The sequence below is a fragment of the Rhinolophus ferrumequinum genome, chromosome X (genome assembly GCF_004115265.2).
Source record: "Rhinolophus ferrumequinum isolate MPI-CBG mRhiFer1 chromosome X, mRhiFer1_v1.p, whole genome shotgun sequence".
NCBI classification, from domain to species: domain Eukaryota; kingdom Metazoa; phylum Chordata; class Mammalia; order Chiroptera; family Rhinolophidae; genus Rhinolophus; species Rhinolophus ferrumequinum.
This window is the reverse complement of record NC_046284.1, coordinates 118,464,201-118,483,081: the sequence shown is the minus strand read 5'-3', so window position 1 is coordinate 118,483,081 and position 18,881 is coordinate 118,464,201. Positions and strand designations below refer to the sequence as shown.

The 18,881-nt window shown below is 40.9% G+C and overlaps 1 protein-coding gene across 4 annotated transcripts in view; it reads right to left on the bottom strand.

Moving 5' to 3' along the window:
* ARHGAP6 (Rho GTPase activating protein 6) overlaps positions 1–18,881 on the bottom strand; it is a 449,126-nt gene that overhangs the window by 69,302 nt on the left and 360,943 nt on the right. For all 4 annotated transcript variants that reach the window (XM_033119089.1, XM_033119101.1, XM_033119094.1 and 1 more), the window contains exon 2: positions 10,980–11,139. In XM_033119089.1, the coding sequence (XP_032974980.1) occupies positions 10,980–11,139 (160 nt within the window). The remainder of the gene's footprint in view (positions 1–10,979; positions 11,140–18,881) is intronic.

Sequence of the window (18,881 nt, the reverse complement as noted above, 5' to 3'; positions counted from 1 at the left end):
CAAATCATTCATCCCAAAGAAATACCCTGGATGGTTAACTAAAGGAAATTCAACTCCAAATTGTTGGAATTTCATCATTACTCATTTTAAAGCCAAAGCTTATAGTTGGAGTTGAAAAGGTAGAGTCAGACAAGAATGACCTATGGAAGGGGTGAATGCTATCTACTTTCTTTTGATGCATGTTGCTTTAGACTGAACAAGTAAGAAGGGAATCATGTATCTTTAAATCACAGACTTTAAACCTTGGGAACGCCTCCAAACGTCTGCCACTTGTTCCCATAAAACAGCTCTCACAAATTCAGTAACTGGACAGACGATGATGCAATTAGATGAAAACTATTAGGCTCCTCATTCGTTCCTTCTCCGTTCTTGTTTTACATTATTCTTTGCATTACAATTGAATGTGCTATCATTGATTTTTTTAATCCATTCCATTCAATTTCTCAAATATTTCCTGAGAAGCAAAAGCAAAACACTGTACTAGACACTAAGTCACATAGATATAAGAATAGTTCCCTCCCTATTGCTTGTTTGCAATATCAGAAGATGACGTTACTATTACGTACACCAATTGTTTCTAATCTAAATCCATCTTTATCCTACTACATATCCCCACTTTTTCCTTTCCCTGTTGTGTTAGGTGCTCATCCTCCATGTGGTCATGCATCCTGGGATGAGTCCTCACCCCAGGCTCAGGAAAGGAATCTTAAGCCAATTCTGGTGATTTCTTTCTGCTTGCCAGTACTGATTTGGGCACTGGCAGGTGTTACAATTCTAGGGAGTGAGAACGAAGAGAAGTCTACTGAGAGGCAGCAGTTAAAATCGTTCTCATTTACTGCAAAGATACTTGCTGAAGAGTTACTGCTCTTCTCTGCCTCTTCAGGCTGCCAGAGGAGCAGTGATGCCAGGGGCTGCTCGGGCCATTATGTGACAATGAGGAAGCCAGCCAAAGAACAACGTGGCTGACTGAAGATGGCAGAGAAGAAGATGGAAGGCCACTGCATTAATGAGTCCTGGAATTAGCCTATCCGTGGGCTTTCTGTAAAGGAATAGAATCAATGTCTTTATTATTTAAGCCATATTTGGTTTGCTTTCCAGAATTTGCAGCCAAAGCATCCTAACAGTGGGTAATCCAAATCTCTGTGGTGGGATGTGTTTTGCTACTTATATTTGCGCCAGCATTACCATGTAATGCCAGGTATCCCTAAGAAAGACATCCTTTGAAGTTTTCAATTTGTGTGTGTTGGGTGGGATCTAAGATAAGGAGGGTAAGAGGAGGGAGATCAGTTTACAAAGAAGTATACTTCTGGAAATAAGATAAATATTGCTAAATTTTCAGTTATCAAATCAGATAGTGATTATGAAGCTAATAATCAACCCATAGTGGAGACTGACATATTACTAGCGTCACCCATTTAATGCATAGCTTACATTGCTATGAACAGCATGATGGCATCAGTTGTTTAAGCAACTCATAAAAATACTAACTTTTCTTTCTTGTTTAGTGCCACCAAGGGAATTTATTATGCACTTTGAAAAAATATTTGGTCACATATAACATAAACACCCAAACATCTGAGAGTTACGAAGCTCTGATCATTAAAAAACACTCAATTATTGCAAAATAAAGTTAAGGGAGTGAAGAAACTGAAATGACTAGGATGCTATAGTCGGTCAGTTACATGAATAAGAGCTACAAATTACTGTATCAAATGAAGAGTCATCTCTTAAATCGGAGATCAGCAAGCTTTTTCTGTAAAGGTCCAGATAGTAAATATTTCCGGCTTTGTGGACCGTATGCTCTCTGTCAAAACTGCTCTACTCAGCCTTTGTAGCACTAAAGCAGCCTTAAACCATACAGACAAAAATGAGAAATGAGTGTAGCTGTGTTTCAATGCAACTTGACTTACCAAAGCAGACGGGGCTGGATTTGGCCTTTGGGCTATAGTTTGCCCATTCCCATCTTACCCTTAAACTACTTCTCCAGAGCTTTTCATTTGTAGACATTTTATAAACACCCACCAATTGAATTTTTGAATAATTTTGAGGCCTCAAATGATCTAAAAAGCCTGATTGGTTTAAAAAGAACACTCAGTGTTTCATTTCAATTAATACATATTTTGCCTTTTTTTCACCCATGGGGAAACAAAATAAAGAGCAAGAATGGAAGTCCCTGTTCATATTTCAAGGATGGAACACTCTTTGGAATTATCAAGTTTACTTTTGGGCCATGATTCCCTACAGAGAGAATGGTGTAGTCTTGAAATCTTTGAAAGGTGCCAGAATATTTCAGAAACTGCAGTGACAAAAGTTTTGGTCAAGACGCCAAAGCCTTGTGCAATGCTAGTTGCTGCTCCAACAAGGATATACAAATACACGTAAATGTGACCAGTAGGGACAAGACCTTGGATTGAAAACTACATTGCCTGAGAACACGAAGGGAGCCATTGTGATATGAAGGCACAAAGCAGACGGTTTAAAGAACCACATACTATCATATTGGCCTGTCAGCTTGGCATCAGAACAGAATCAGATAGCAGCACACACTTGAGAAGTTGACATGGTAACAGCCCTAGGGTACAGAGGAGAGCATCCAAGAAGAAAATTACAAAAGAACCTGCCGGGAAGTCTCTCTGTCATTCCTGGCTTTTACTGGAATAGGTACAAGAGGCAGCTTCTTCTCTCTAAGGGTCACCAAAGATAACTCGGAGAGGTGATATCCCCTGCTCATTTAATATAGTTGATGTATTTGTGTTTCCTCTACTGACTAAGGCAGAGCTCCTTGAGGATGTGGACTACTTTTGAAATGACACTGTAGCCTCCATTAGAGGCTTCTACCCCCTTAAAACCTAAAGCCGCACATATCTACCTCCTCTGGGCTGTACGCTCAGCTTGGTATTAACAGAGAGCAGTGAAGCAGCACAGGAAGCCCCGTGGGTGGCATCCCACAGCTGAGCTCCAGATAAAGGAGGCAACAGCTTAGGCCAAGGGTCTAGCCTCGGTTCATTTCAGTGGCCCTACACAAGCAATGTCCCGTCCAACTGACAAAGGCCCCGAGAGCCACAGCATAGAACAATCGAAAGTTTTCCATACTGACATTTTTGTTCTTTTCTTCTTGATGTCCTCTTGTCCATTCCATCTGCCTTCTAAGACTGCATTAGTCAAACTGTGGGACATAACCTATTAACGGATCATGAAAATATAGTGGATCGTGACAAGCATATTTTAGAAAATGATACAGAACTGAATAGACGATGATAGGAGAGAAGTTATAGAAAACATCAAAGTGCATCTCCAATAAAGATAAAGACCATTTGGTTCATGTGTTTCCTGGGCTGAGATGTAAAATGTATTTCTTACTGTAAGTTGTGGACAAAAAGTTTGAAACCTACTGCTCCAGGGTAAATAAACTGAAATCTGTGATGCATTCTCAGAATAAGCTGCAAACAAAATGGGTTTCTTCTTTTCATATGAAATACTATTGTAAATGGCTTCTGAGATCAGTGGGCAACAGAGGGACTCGAGATATATGTTTTTTGGTTTTTTTTGTTTGGTGCTTTTCCAACAAAGGATTAGAGTCTGTGGTTGAAGATTACTCTGGTGGTTTTAGGTGTGGTGGACAGAATGAGGGCAAACCGTGAATTGAGGAAAGCAGGTGGGGGGCTATGGCTGTAGTTAAGGTGAGACATAATGATGGAGTGTCTAGGGTTGAGGGCCGATATAAGACTAAGTGATATGGAGATGATGACGATGATGATAATGATAACGGTGATGGATAACTTCTACTGAGTGGATAAGATGTCAGGAGATGTTTTAAGCTCATCATGGTTATTACCTCGTTTAAGCCTCACATCAACCCTATGAGACCATCAATCAAAGTTGGAAACTGGGCATGAGGTGAAGCAGTAGAGAAGCACCGAGGTTATTTCAAAATCGTTACTGGGGACACAAGGGGAAATGAGATAAAGGTGACCGATGCTCTTTAGAGAGACCAGGAAGAGGGAAAGAAGGAGCATCATTTTAAAGGAGAATACGTATGTACTTTCTCAATGATTTGCTGAAGATCGATTGTTTATCAGGCAGTGTACCTGGTGTTCCAGATTCAAGGACAAATAAGATATAGCTTTACCCCCTGGGAAATCACAATCCCCTGGGAAAATCACAGAAAAGGTAATTGTGGGCACATAGAAGATACAACTAGCTCTGCAGCTCACACAGTAGAGACGTTTGGGGAGGGTCTCTATGCTCAGCGTGCTACCATTTTTTGATCACTTCTTTAGTGGTGTTTGCTTCCTATCAGCATTTCTACCTACAGTGGAGCCTGGATTTTGCCCCAGGTTTCGAATTATTTTTATTTACACAAAAAGCTTTGAGAAACAGTTCTAGCATATCACCTCTTCAACTGAACACTGCCAGCAAGAAGAACGTAGAAACAGGATAGTTGTATTTCCTGTCTAGGGTTGTTACATAAACACCCAAGCACAATTTCCTTGCCCACCAGGTTGCCCCCCCTTTTTTAAATCAACATTTAAATCACAAACCAAAGGAAGCTGCAGTGTTAGCCTACCAAGAATATCATTTTCTTGATTTCATTGAGTTGTTTACTTGGGTTTTACATTGCCTAAGGGACAATGGTGAGGGACCGCTTTATAAGGAAAGTCATATAATTGAGCAATTTTGAGGCGTCAGGGCACTCTTTTATCAGACTATTGTTCACATTTTCTTAAACCATCAGCTATTCCTCATATTCCTCATTCTACGATATTGTTTCCAAAATACATAAACAAAGCCTTTCTCAATTGTGTTATCAGAAATTAACTGAAACACGAGAGAAAAAAACCGCACTAAAGAAAACATGAATATGCATTGCTCTCTCATAGAACCCTTGGGCTTTAAACACTTAATTTACAATACAATGAGGTTAAGCCACATTGCCTACACTAACCTGCTCTACTGATTGTGGCAGAACAGTCACTTCCTTTCATTTTACTTTAGACCAGAGGTTCAGCAAATTTTTCCTGTAAAGGGCCAGATACTAAACATTTGAGACTCTGTCAGACATATGGGCTGTCACAACTCCTAAACTCTGCCATTGTCACGTAAAAGCAGCCACCGACAATATGTAAATGAATAAGCATGGCTGTGTTACCATAAGACTTTATTTACAAAAACAGGTGGTGAGCTGGGTTTGGCCAGTGGGCCAGTTTGCTAACCCCTGCCTTAGACCATTTGTATTAAAACACAATCAAAATAATATTACCTGAGCTTAACATACTACCTGATATATAAATAGTACTCTCTTCATGTGTTTTGAATAGATGAAAAGTTCATGCAGGCCATTAGGTGTTACTTAACTTCTCCACCATGCTCTCCACATTTGTTTCCTGATTCTGCTGTTGAGCTATTAACAGACTAGAAAGTCTGATCCAAGAGCCTATGCCAAGAGCGGCCTTTGACCAGTCAGAAACATTCCATGGGTGCCTCCAGGGGCAATCTCAGGCTCACAGGGAAAACTCTACTAATAGATATGAATCCTCCCACTGAAAGACCTCCTGAGTTCTATCACTAAGCATTTCTCTAGGTTCTTCAAAAGTCCCCTTTTAAAATATCTTAAGTTTAGGAATGGTAACAAATGAAGCTCATCAGTCATCTTATATGGTTAATGGAAATCTTATTAATTTTTAGTTTGTGTGTCTCCTGGCTGAATGGATATAGAGGAGGGAGGAGATACAAGATGTGAGGAGCTGAGGTCCCTGAATAACTGCATGGAGCAGAGTCCACTCTCCCGACTCCCATAGTTAACCTGTACTGGATGGTACCTGAGTAAGAAAGAAACTATTATAATGTTAAGGCACCGAGTAGTTAGTCTACCTCAACAAACATAAGTATATACCATGCTTCCCTGAAAATAAGACCTAGCCGTACCATCAGCTCTAATGCGTCTTTTGGAGCAAAAATTAATATAAGCCCCAGTATTATATTATATTATGACCCAGTCTTATATTATAGTAAAATAAGACCCGGTATTATATTACATTACATTACATTACATTACATTACATTACATTACATTACATTACATTACATTATATTATATTATATTATATTGTATTATATTAAGACCCAGTCTTATAGTAAAATAAGACCAGGTCTTACATTAATTTTTGCTCCAAAAGACGCATTAGAGCTGATGGTCCAGCTAGGTCTTATTTTTGGGGAAACATGGTAGTAGAGAAGTTAGCCTTTAGTTTGTCACATGTGCTGTAAATTTCTATTTATTTGTTTGTTGGCAACACAGATGATTCTGCTTTGTGTGTGTAGTGAAATGTTTCAGTCTCTTCATGGTTTATTTGGTAGTGCTTTCCCCAATGTAAAATATATATAAATATCCAGCTATGTTTTGTTTTGGTGCATTTATAGTTTCATTTTTTCAATCTTCAAATCTTTCTTCCATATCACTTTATTTTGATGTAAGAAGAAATGTCCGAATCCAGCTTTTTCTCCTCAATGGTCGTCTCACTGTTGCAAATACAATAATAATCCATCATTCTCCCCCAACAAGAAATGTAATATTTATCATGTCATGAATTCTCATACGTATTTTAGTTCATTTCTGAACTCTGTTGTCTTCCATTGATCTGCCTATCATGAAGCAGTACAATACTCTTTTAATTGCTTTAGTTTTATGACATTTTAATAAACGGATAGAGATAATTTTCATTTGACTTTTTTTTTTCATATTTTCCCCTTCCTACTCTAACATAATTATTTGCCCAGATGACGTGTAGATCAATTTAGTGATATTACAGAGACAAGTTCTGTTGGTAAGTTTTTTGGAATCACATTCAGTTTGTAGGTCATTAATGACATAACCAACATCTTTATTTTATTGATTTTTCTTATTCCAGAAAAATATAAGTCTTTTACATTTATTCCTAACTTCTCTTCTTACCCAACTTAGATTCCATGGTCTGGGATTACAATCATTCCCTTGGATACTGTAACTAGTTTCCTATTACTGCTGTAACAAATTACTACAAATTTAGTGGCTTAAATAACTCAAATTTATTATTTGTCATTTCTGGAGGTCAGAAGTCTGAAATGGGTCTCACTGGGCTAAAATCAAGGTGTCAGCGGGGTTGCAGTCTTTTTAGAAGCTCTAGGGAGGATCTGTTCCCTTGCCTTTTGCAGCTTCTAGAGGGCGCCAGCACTCCTTGGCTTGTGACCCTTTCCTCCACCTTCAAAGCCAGCAACATTGCATCTCTCTGACCACTCCTCCATAATCATATCTCTCTCTGAATACAGCTGGGAAAGTTTCTCTGCTTTTAAGTGCCCACGTGGTTCGTGTGGGCCCTCCCAGATAATCCAGGATAGTCTCACTTCCTCAAGGACTTGAACTGATCACATCTGCAAAGTTCCTATTGGCATGTGAGGTAGCATTCACAGGTTCCAGCGACATCTCTGGGAGGCCATTATTCTGCCTACTACAGATATACTCTCCACTGCCACGTCTCTCTCTACCATCTTTGAACTCGACTAGAAAATACTAACTCTAATGAGAGGACATTTGGATTAACCAGGGCTGGGGAATTTGAAGTGCAAAATGGTGTGTTTTACTTTAGCAGTGTTTAACTGTCAGGATATTCCATTTGCAATTTAAACCCCCAGCTACTATCCTCAAATGAACCTTTTGGACTGCCCTGCAATCTTGAAACATTGCTGCTGGTCTATCAGTTCCCTTCTCTTCCACTCTGCTCCTCTCAAACCTCCAGGACCTCCTTCCCACCCTCACTCCTAGTATATGAAATTGCTCCCTGTTTCACTGAGAGTGGAAAGCGATTTCACATGCTCTGCCATCATCTTGTAAGCTACCTGCATCTGCACCCATATAACCCATGTCCACCTATTACTATAGTACAAGAGGCAGTCAAAGTCTCGACTTGTGCTCTGGATCCCACCCCTGCAGTCCATTCTAGGAAATCACCCCAGTAATTTCCCAATGCCCCAATCTCCAGTTCTTTACTCTCTATGGTGAATCGCAGCAGCTGATGATCTGTTATATCATTCATCTGAGCCCTGGTGGCACCAGTCTCACAGAGGGAGAGGGTTCTCCAAACAGATACCCATAATTAAAACACTCCAATCGTCCTCAAGTGACAAAGAACAGAAACGTGAGCTTGAGTATGTTTCCATTTTCATTACACCTATTGTCTCATTAGGCATGGTATCATTTCTTCGGGTTCTAGGTCCTGGCCGCTGTATTTATTTCCCTGAGTAATTAATTCACACAGTGAATCTGACCCTGTTTAAAACCTCCACTTGGGGGTTTTCATGGAACCAAGTGGCCACCCTCGGAGCAAAGCTGCCTCATAGCACTCAGCACTGGCCATGCACTTGAAGGATCTTGGTAAATACAGAGGGTGCCAAAAAATATATATACACATTTTAAGAGAGGAAAAATCTGTATTAAAATTGTAATACCATGAATGACACTAGGATTCATTTGATTAACGCCATCTTTTGAGCGAACATCATACTACATTGCTGCTGTAATTCAATTCAACTTCGAAAAGTAATACATAGATAACATCTCTTAAAATGTGTATATTTTTTCGGCTCCCAGCCCTCTGTATTTGATGTCTATAATTATCTGCCCCAAAACATTAGCTTCAGAACTCTTGGGTGATACCCGTTTTTTACCACCTAGCCACACAATCCTTTCTCTCCTTCATAAGTAAGAAATTATTTGTAAATCATTAGTTCCCATTTTGACAGAAAATATCAAGATAACTCCTGTAGCCTGAACATTTTTGAATCTCTTGACAGAGCAAATCTTTTCCTGAATGTGCTAGGGACCACACAATCTCAGAAATAAGGAATGAAGACAGAACTTCTAGCAGTCAAACTTTATAAAACTGTTTTGCAAAGGTTGTTTATTTAGTGGACTCTTTAAAAAGCCAAAATGAAGAGAAACATCAAATTAACCAGATTTAGAAACAAGCTACAAAGAGTATTTTATTTGTTCCCTGATATCTTATCTGATGTGCAGCCAACCAAGGTTTCACATAACTTTTTAAAATCATCATTCCCATCATGACGAATTAGGTTTGTCAACAACATTTCTATTTTTTAAGAAACTCAAAGAACATCTGTGCTTGTAAAAGGGAGCTAGGACTCTTGGGCCGCACCTGGGCTACCTTGTAAGTTAACAGGGAGCGGAGGGCAGGCCTCCTCTCCACCCTACAACCAAACCCAGACAAGGTGAGGCGACGAGTCTGTCCTAGGGAGAACCAGTAACCGGCCCACTAGTGATTAGTACTCATTTGTCACCAATTGCCAAAGTGCTTTTCTTCTTAATTAAGCTGAGGGTCTCTGTATGTTAGATAAACATGAAAAGATGTAACAGGGGTAGGGATTTCCTCCAGGGAGGAACCGGCTGTGGTTGTGGTGACAAGCAGATGTGCCTGGCCCTGCAGCCCCTTGCCCTCATCCACCTCTCCCTTTTCCTGAACTCTTTCATGACCTCCAGCGGAGTCCCAGATTCCAGCTGAAAGAATATAAGCGACCCTAAGAGTCGCCATCCGATGCAAACCTCTGTGCGGTCAGTGTTTTTGTGCTACTCATTTTTGTCAACAAAACAGAGCCTCCTACTGCAGAGGCGAACTACCCAAGTTCAGGCTTGCAGGGAGTGATGGGACAAGTCCTCAAACCCTGCTTTGCAGACTCCGAAGCCCTTTCCATGAGCCACAGAGGAGCCAAGAAAAGAGTATCACCTCCGGCACGGTTGTGGACAGACTGTGAGTACGTGTCCGTTTGTATATCAAGGCTGCTCAACCACTGCACGTGGGTACTTGGGGCCTGACAATTCTTGTTGTGGGGGACTGTCCCATGTACTGTAGGATGTTTAACAGCATCCTGGCTTCTACCCACTAGATGTCACCTGCATCCTTCCCTAAGCTGTGACAACGACAAGTGGTGCCAGACATTGCCAGATTTCACTTGGGGGTGGGGGACAAAGCCATCCCTGGTTGAGAACTACCTATCTATGTGTGTATGTGTATATATGGGATACGGGTTATGTTATGGATAAATATTCATGATGCATCCCCTCAACCTCCTAATCAAAGAAAACAAGGTAGAAGTTCTGCAGATTCTGAACTCCTCCAAAGCAATCTCTAGCCTTTGGACGCTTGCTGTCCCTCTCCTGCTTTCCTTGAAATTTCAGGCACACCAGCCAATGTTGCTTTTAAAGTCTGGTTTACTCAATTTGTATAACACCGTAGCTTTTCATTCTACCTCAGACTACCTTTCTGCTACACACTAATATAAATTGTAAAGTACCTTTGCACTTCAGATAGTAAACATTCAGAAACAGACTTTTACAGATTAAAGGGTTTCAAATACAGGCTTCTCCTCTTTACCAGAATCAGGATCTGGGTTTGTGAAACCTCCGATGACGGGCCTGCGCTGGCTCCAGTGTCATAGGGGTGAAACCTCGCAGGGACATGCCAGGTGAAGGACTGGACAAAAATGAGTTAACATTGGTATCATCCCTGATTCTGGGTTTGCAGAAGGCCAAATGACAAGTTTAACAGATTGTTAAAACATTCTTTTCAACTGGTTATTTTGAAATCCTGTTGAGATAGACATGGTTTTAATTCTAACCCTTGAAGTTGACCTTTCTGAAGCTTCTTTTGAATTGGTTGTTCTGAAGCCATGTAGACTGCTGAGATACACACGGCTTTCCTTTTTAATGCCCCCAGTTGACCTTCCCTTTAAGTAAACATATTAGTTGGCATGTAAGTTGTCCCACTTGAACATGTCTTTCAAAATGGACACGAATGCCCGCCAACAATTAAGAGCTGCAGTTTCCTTCCTGTGTTACTGTTAGGTGTGAGATGAGTTCGCAGCTTGCGGCTATGGCAGAGCAGATGTTTGACTTGCAGTGTTCCCTGATGGAATGACAGACAGGGCCTTACCTTTGGGAATGGTGATCTGACAACTCAGGTCACAGTCCTGCTGCAACTGATAAAACGCCACTTCCTGCAGCCGGGCTCGCTCCAGCTCTGAGAGACTCTGGATGGGGACTGACCTCAGCCGCACGCTGCGGCCCGACATGCTGTTCCAGGTGAAATCACCCTGCAGACAAAGGGGAAAAACAGCTAGTTACACAGTTCATGGATATCTCCCAAACCTCATCCTCTCTCTTAGTCAGAAATAAAGTCAAGCAAACATCATCTTTTTGTTCCCAAATTGTCTCTAAATCCCTAAAATCCAACCCACTCTTTAGTTAACGATGGATTGTCTCAGTTGCAAACATCAAAATCTCGAGTACTTGCTGGGTCACCTGGTCCCATAGAGTGATGCAGACATAGGCCAAAGAAAACTCTGTGGAAAGATGTTTTGAGGGTCCTACTTCCTCTCTCTCATGGGAACACATGGAAACTTTTGGGTATTGTAGCTCAGTAACAGGAAAAACTGCTGCTAACTGCCCTCATGTGCACTGGACATAAGAGGGAGACTGTGTATTGATAGCTTACCATGTATCAGTGACTGTGCCAAGGGCTTTTTAGTTATTCCCTCCATCAACCTTATGAGGTGGCCACCATTTCTAACCCTATTTAATATAATATTCAATACTATAATAACATTACTTAATATAGTCCAGTATATGATATGTAACATATTATTATAATAGGTATATACTTATGATATACTATTTTAATATATACAGATACTCCTTGACTTATAGTGGGGTTACATCCCAATAAACCCAATGTAAGTTGAAAATATCATTAAGTCGCAACTGCGTTTAATACACTTAACCTACCGAACATCATAGCTTAGCCTAGCCCACCTGAAATGTAGTCTGAACACAATATCCAAAAACACTGTCAACACAGTACACTGTAGAGTGATGGTTGTTGACCCTCATGATTGCGTGGCTGACTGGGAGCTGCGGTTCACTGCCCCTGCTCAGTGTCACGACAGAGTATCGTACTGCATGTCATACGCCCAGGAAAAGATCAAAATTCAAAATTCAAAGTACGGTTTCTACAAAATGTGTAACACTTTCGCACCATCATCAAGTCAAAAACTCCTAAGTCAAACCATCGTAAGTCAGGGACTGTCCGTACTTATGATACATTATATCAATATCATAGTAATATATGGTATATGTAAATATAATATAGATGAAATTGAAGTTTGGGGAGGTTAAGTAATTCCCCCCCAAATCATAAAGCTTACAAGATTTGGAATCAACCAAGGCCCAAGCTAAAAAACGTATGCCCTTAAACTCTATGTTAAATTGTAACTGCTGAGTTTCTCCTTACAGCACTCTAATGAGCTATTTCGATCACAATAAGTACACAGATATGATCAATAAGAACTACATATAACCCAAATTCATTGTTAAATCCAAACCTCCAAAGTGATAGTATTAAGAGGTGGGGCCTTTTGAGAGGTGATTATTGAGAGGTCGTGAGGATGGAGCCCTCATGAATGGGATTATTGTCCTTATAAAAGAGATCCCACAGAGCTCCCCTGCCAGGACACAGCAAGACAATGGCCATCTATGAACCAGGAAGCAGGCTCTCACCAGACAGTGAATCTGCCAACTCCTTGACCTCGGACTCCCCAGTCCCTTGAACTGTGAGAAATAAATTTCTGTTCTTTTCAAGCTAAAAAAAAAAAATTATTCCATATGAAAGAATCAAAGCAAAGATTTGCACATTCCTGAGTACACTTGTGTGCACGAGACACACCCCGGATGCCCACTGACAGTGAATGGCGCCACCCTTATGCAGACAGTGAGGAAGTGATGGCCTGAGAAATAATGCTTCATGATCCTCTGAAACCCAACATCCCCTTACTGAAGAGGACCTCCTGTGAATTACAGATACCAGCCAGGGCACCACAGCTTTGCAGAGGTACCTATGGTTTCATCAACAATCAAGAAAAGTTCCAGAAGAAAGGAAAAGTGCCGATGCCCACAGACACTGCCAAGGACTTGCCATGGATGCGTGGGACACTTAAGGAATCTCCTAAGACTTCACCATCTTCATAAGCCACCTTAAAGAAGGGAGACAGAAAGACTGGCCTCAGCAACTATTAAGATTCCGTTGTCCCTGCAGGCAGAAAATTCCTGCCTAGAATGTTCATTGCAAAGAGTGAATGGCGCTATGCTAAAGCTTAGATATTTTTTCCTCTTTATCCGAGATTTCCTTTATGTATTTATTCATTTACCAACTGGAGATATTATAGTCTAGTAGGGGCAGAAAATACACAAGGTTAGTAAAGGGCATAGTGTGTTAAATAATGATAACTGCTAGGGAGGGAACACAAAGCCAAGAGGGATGCACAACTTCAGAGAGAGTGGCCAGGAAAGACCTCACGGAGAAGGCCATGTCTGAGCAGGAGTTAAAGGGAGTGAGGGCTTTTTGTTTGTCTTCACATGTATGAATTTGCATCTGGAGGAAGCTTAACGGGAGCCCAGGGGGGGCTCCTGGAGCCTGGCAGGAGAACGGCTCTGGGACAGCGAGTGAATGAGCAAATCTAGCCAAAGTAGGTAGGCTGCGGTCACTTTTGGTGAACTGAAGAGAATTCTTCCAAGTCTAGTGTATTTTGGATTTCTTCTTTCTTTTTTTTTTTCTTTTGGTGTAACTGGATTAAGCACAAGTTTTGACAGTTAGAGGTTGGGGACTCAGGCCTTGGTATACCCTCATCACACCCTTTTAGCTTAGGGCACCACAAGGTACCATGTCAGTGAATTGCCTTTTCTTCCCCCAGATGGGAAGTCCCAGATGACTCGATGGCTTCTAGATATGAAGTTTAGGTATCTAAGGGAGCCAACTGCTTTTTGAAGTGTCAAAATGGAATTTCACACTTGTTTTTTAAAAGCATTTACAAATGTGACCTCCAATGAGCTCAGTTATCTACGTAGCAGGGCTTGGCTATCTTTTTCTGTAAAAGGCCAGACAGTAAATATTTTAGGCTTTATGGGCCACATGGTCTCAGTAGAAAGGAATTACTCAATCTTGCCTTTGTGGCATGAAAGCAGCCACAGACAATACATAAATGAATCAGTATGGTGGTGTTCCAATAAAACTTCATTTACTATAAAAGGTGGAAGGCTGGATTTGGCCAGTAGGCTATAGTTTGCAAACCTCTGAACCATAGTTTATGACTGAAACAAAGCAATCCCTAGAAGGTATATTTTATTTTTATTTGTTATGTACTCCTGGTTAATTAATTCAAACAAATTTTAATGAGCACCTAATACATACTAAGAACAGTACTAGGCTTGAGATGATCAACATGACAACACTGTCCTGTCCTAAAGAGTTAAACTTCGGTAGAAAGAACATATGCCATCCATAAAATACCGAGATTGTAATACTAGAATTAAGGACCAAATACAATGGGGTACCCGGGAGAAAAGGCTTTGACATCTATCTGGGGGATCAAGAAAGGCTTTATGGAGAAGACGGTGTTTCAGTGGAGACTTAAAAGTTGAATAAGAGGTGTACGGGTTTGCCCAGGAGAAATGCAACATTGGAAAAAACAGTGGTTGCCAAGGCAAATGAATTTGAGAGAACAGGCTTGTTTTGGGAAACAGGAGGCTGGAAGGAGAAAAACAGCAGGAGGCAAAGCCATGCAAAAGTCAGGGCCAGATCCTGGAGGGCTTTCTCTGTAGGCATTGCAAAGTAGATTGGATTTTACTAAGTAGGTGATGGCTAGCCATCCAGGAACCTCCAAGAGAAGAACATGCTCAGATTTGCATACAGGAAAGAATATTGGAAACACATTTCTGAAGGAATTGAAGGAGGGAACAAGTCAAAGATACAGAGATCAGAAAAGATAGTAGGGCTAAGTAAGATGATGATTAAAATTTGAACAGACAGTGAGACACTTGGAACCACATAGATGCTTGGGGCCAAATTGGATGCATTGGTGGGGGTGGGGAAGGCATAACCGAAGATAACTCTTACATAGCTCGCTTGAGCAACTGGGAGGATGGTACACTAAGCACCAAGATAAGGAAAAGCAGAAGGGAATTAGGTTTGGAGGGGGAAGAAGGAAGATGTTCAAGTTTTGACATTCTGAAAGTGATATTTTATTTTTAAAAAGTAAATAGATAAAACACATTCCCAAATCTGGCAAAACAGAACCTGGCCGGTTTACACTTTTCTTGAGCCTTCATTTTTGTCTCCCAACTAGAATAGTTCCAATGCAATCAAGTAATGACTACACTTAGCGTGCCAAAAGGGGAAGTGTGATGCTTTAAATTTCTCTTCGTCCATTATATGTTATAGCCTGTGATTCTTAACTTCTTAGGTTTTTGTAACTTATGTAGGAAATTTGGAATTGTTAGCCAAAAGAGAGAAAAGTCTTGGTCTATTTGTAACGACTTGAATTTATGAAGTTACTTTCTCCTAAGACTAGTTCTTTTAGCTGCTCATGGCTCCATAGAGGGCTACAGCCAAATGCCAGAAAGAGTGTGGCACTTTCTTGAAAGCGGGGCAGCTGCATTGGTCAGGCCTTGGAAGAGTCATTTCACAAAGGAGGTACTACTGTTTCCAGAGGCTCTTAAACACATCCTTACCCCGTGGCTGAAAAAACAATTTTTCCTGGGAGAGAAGGTTTCCGACTAATAAACAAAGAGGGACTTCACAGGTGTCTCCAAAGGTGCCTATTATGAAATGGGCGGCATTTTCAATAACAATGATACCATTTAGTTACAGTTTTGATTATGAGGAATGAACCAACTTGTCTCGTAATCCATTATACACCACAAACATGATTAACTGAAGCCTAAAGAATTCATACAGACCTGTATGGGAGGTTCCAGTTCATCACCCTCCCGTCCCTCCGCCCCCTACCCTCCATCCTCTCATTGTCTTTTGCTACCTGCCAATCAGCAGTGATGAATACATCAAATAATCTGCATCTTCTCCAATGTCCCAAGTCTTTCATTGTTCCCAATCTATATTTCCACGACTGTGATTTTTAGTAGGATTTGTTTTTGAATTAAGTACATGAAATTTCAACAGGTTTTTTTTAAAGCTGGAAATATGCTAGGTCCATTACTGGGAAATTACAGAATTAACACAGCACACTGGCTAAAACCAGATTCATTCATAGTACCTAGGGATAAAGTCAGGACGCATCAGTGACTACTCTACATGACACAGAGCAATGTTCTCCATTTTTATTTTTATTCTTATTAGCATATAGACATTTGGAGACTCAAGAGGCCTAATTTCAGAGCCAAGTACAGAGTCAAGTAAATGTCACAGCACATTGGCTAGGAAACACTGCACACACTATGTCTTAAAACTAGACTTGTGTTGCTTTTAAGACGTGATAATTTGGCATTGGCTCACAATGAATTACTTGTTCTAACGCACCCACCTTCCTGATTTCGATCCATATCATCTTTTAAACTTAATTTGTTTAAAGAACCCTTCCTCAGAATATTCACCCAATATCTACCCAAATTATCACAGGGTTTGAATCAGAGTGTTCATAATAAAGAACCTAAAGCCTAAAATACTCTCGTTTCTCTTCCCACCTCATCACCTCTCTATTTGAGTTCCTACTGCTGAGGATGGAGTCCCCACACATGGCTCCCACGGGAACTACACAGAGTATTGGGGGAGTCACTGAGCAAATCCATGAAGTCTCCACATCTCTTCAGTTGTCTCTTCTGCGAGTTCCCAGGGGGTCACATTGTTTATGTGCTTAAAATATTTTTTCCTTTAGATGATGGAAACTGTCAAATATATGCAAAGGAAGAGATGAGACTAATAAACTCCCAGAGGTTCTGATGCACTTTTCAGGTGTGAAATTGGAAATCCATATGTTTTAGTTTCCTGACTGATTGTCCCGTGCAGCCAGGTTTGAGAACTACTGAGGGCTGATCAGATTCAGATTGGACTTTGCACTCCATCGTTGAGTTTGGTTGTAGTAAAGTCTGCTGTTCCTAGAAAATTCAAGGAGTTCTCCACCACCAAGAAAGATGCAAATCCACCACAAGACATAAGGCGATTTCTATGATAGTCACAACAGTGAAAGTGCTACTTTTTGAAACAAAAGGTCAGCTTTTTAATAAAATTTATTGGGGTGACATTGGTTAACAAAATTATATAGGTTTGAAGTGTACATTTCTAGAATATGCCATCTATGTATCGAAATTGTGTGTTCACCACCCAAAGTCAATTCTCCTTCCATCAGCATGTACTCATATTTGACCCCCTTTACCCTTTTCTACCTCCCAAGACACCCACGAATAAGCGTGTCCTGCTTTCTTTTATTGAACAAATGTAGTGATGCCAGAATCCTTATTCATTTACCTAACAACAAACAATGATTCAAACCTGCCTGTGCTCTTAGCCGCTGCAATATCCTGGCTGGTGGCTGCAAGTTTGACAGAGGCCCTTCAGCCTGCATTTTGTTCTGCAGAGGTAGACAGCTACTGGATAAAAGGTATGCCAGGAAGAATAATAACCGCTGGCCCAAAGATGGCCGAGCCCTAATGCCCAGAACCTGTGACTGTGCTACTTCACCTGGCAAAAGGAACTTTGTGCATGTGATTAAATGAAAAGATCCTGAGGTAGGGAGATTCTTCTGGATTATCCCGATGAGTCCAACCTAATCACAAGAGGGAGGCACGGGTGGCAGTCAGAGAAGGAAATGTGACCGCAGAAGCAGAGGTGAGAATGAGGAGAGAGGAGAGAGAGGAAGAGAGGGAGAGAGATTCGAAGATGCTAGGCTGCTCGGTTTAAAGGTGGAGGAAGGAGCCAGGAGCCAAGAAATGCAGGCAGTTTCAAAAAGCTGGAAAAGGCACGGCACCAATTCTCCGCAGAGCCTCCAGAAGGAATGAAGCCTTTGACATTAGCCCAGTGAGACCCAGGTCAGACTTCTGACCTCCAGAACGGTTAAGATGTTAAATCTGTGATGTTTTCTAAGTTGGTGGGAACTCGTTGCATCAGCGATAGGAAATTCATAAAGAAGGAGTAGCAGGGAGCATTAGAAAAGGGGGTCGGTGGGGTGTACGGATTGAGTTCAGATGAGAGCATGCTGCCAGACACTTCAGAAAGGCATTCTTCATCCCCCATCAGATTCTTATCTCCCGACTTCCGGGTACTAAGAAGGTGCTCCATCCTACAGGTATCACTACCAACGATTTGAGCGGGAGAGGTTCCAAGATTGAAATTCCAGCAGCACTTTCCCCATAAAATAGAATTATATAGATAGTTACATATAGCAAATATTTTAGGCTTGTGGGTCACACAGTCTCTGTTGCAACTACTCAGTTCTGCCAATGCAGCCCCAAAGCAGCCACAGGCAATATGAAAGCAAAAGTTACAATAAAACTTTACTCATGGCACTAAAATACAAATCTCATGTAATTTTCATGTCACAAAGTATTATTATTATTTTGGCTTTTTTCAACCATTTAAAAATGTAAAAACCATTCTTAGCTTGCCGGCCATACAAAAACAGGCAGTAGGCTGGATTTGGCTCACTGGCTGTATAGTTTTTTTGACTCCTGATATAAAGAGATTGGGGTCATTTAGTACGCTACACATATTTAGTTAGCATCTACTATCATGTGCCCGAGACCCAGACCTCGGACCCTGTATCGTGAGCTATATGTGTTAGCTAGATTCATGAGGGCAAGAACCTTGTCTGGTTTATTTACCTTGGTGTTCCCAGTATCCAAGACAGTACCTGGCACTTAATTATCACTAAATAAATATTTGGCAATCAAGGAACTAAATAAATCAGGTACATCATGAGTTCAATAGGAAATTGAAAACTAACCGATAAGTGAATTCCATAAAGCAATAGGATACAAAATTAATATCCAGAAA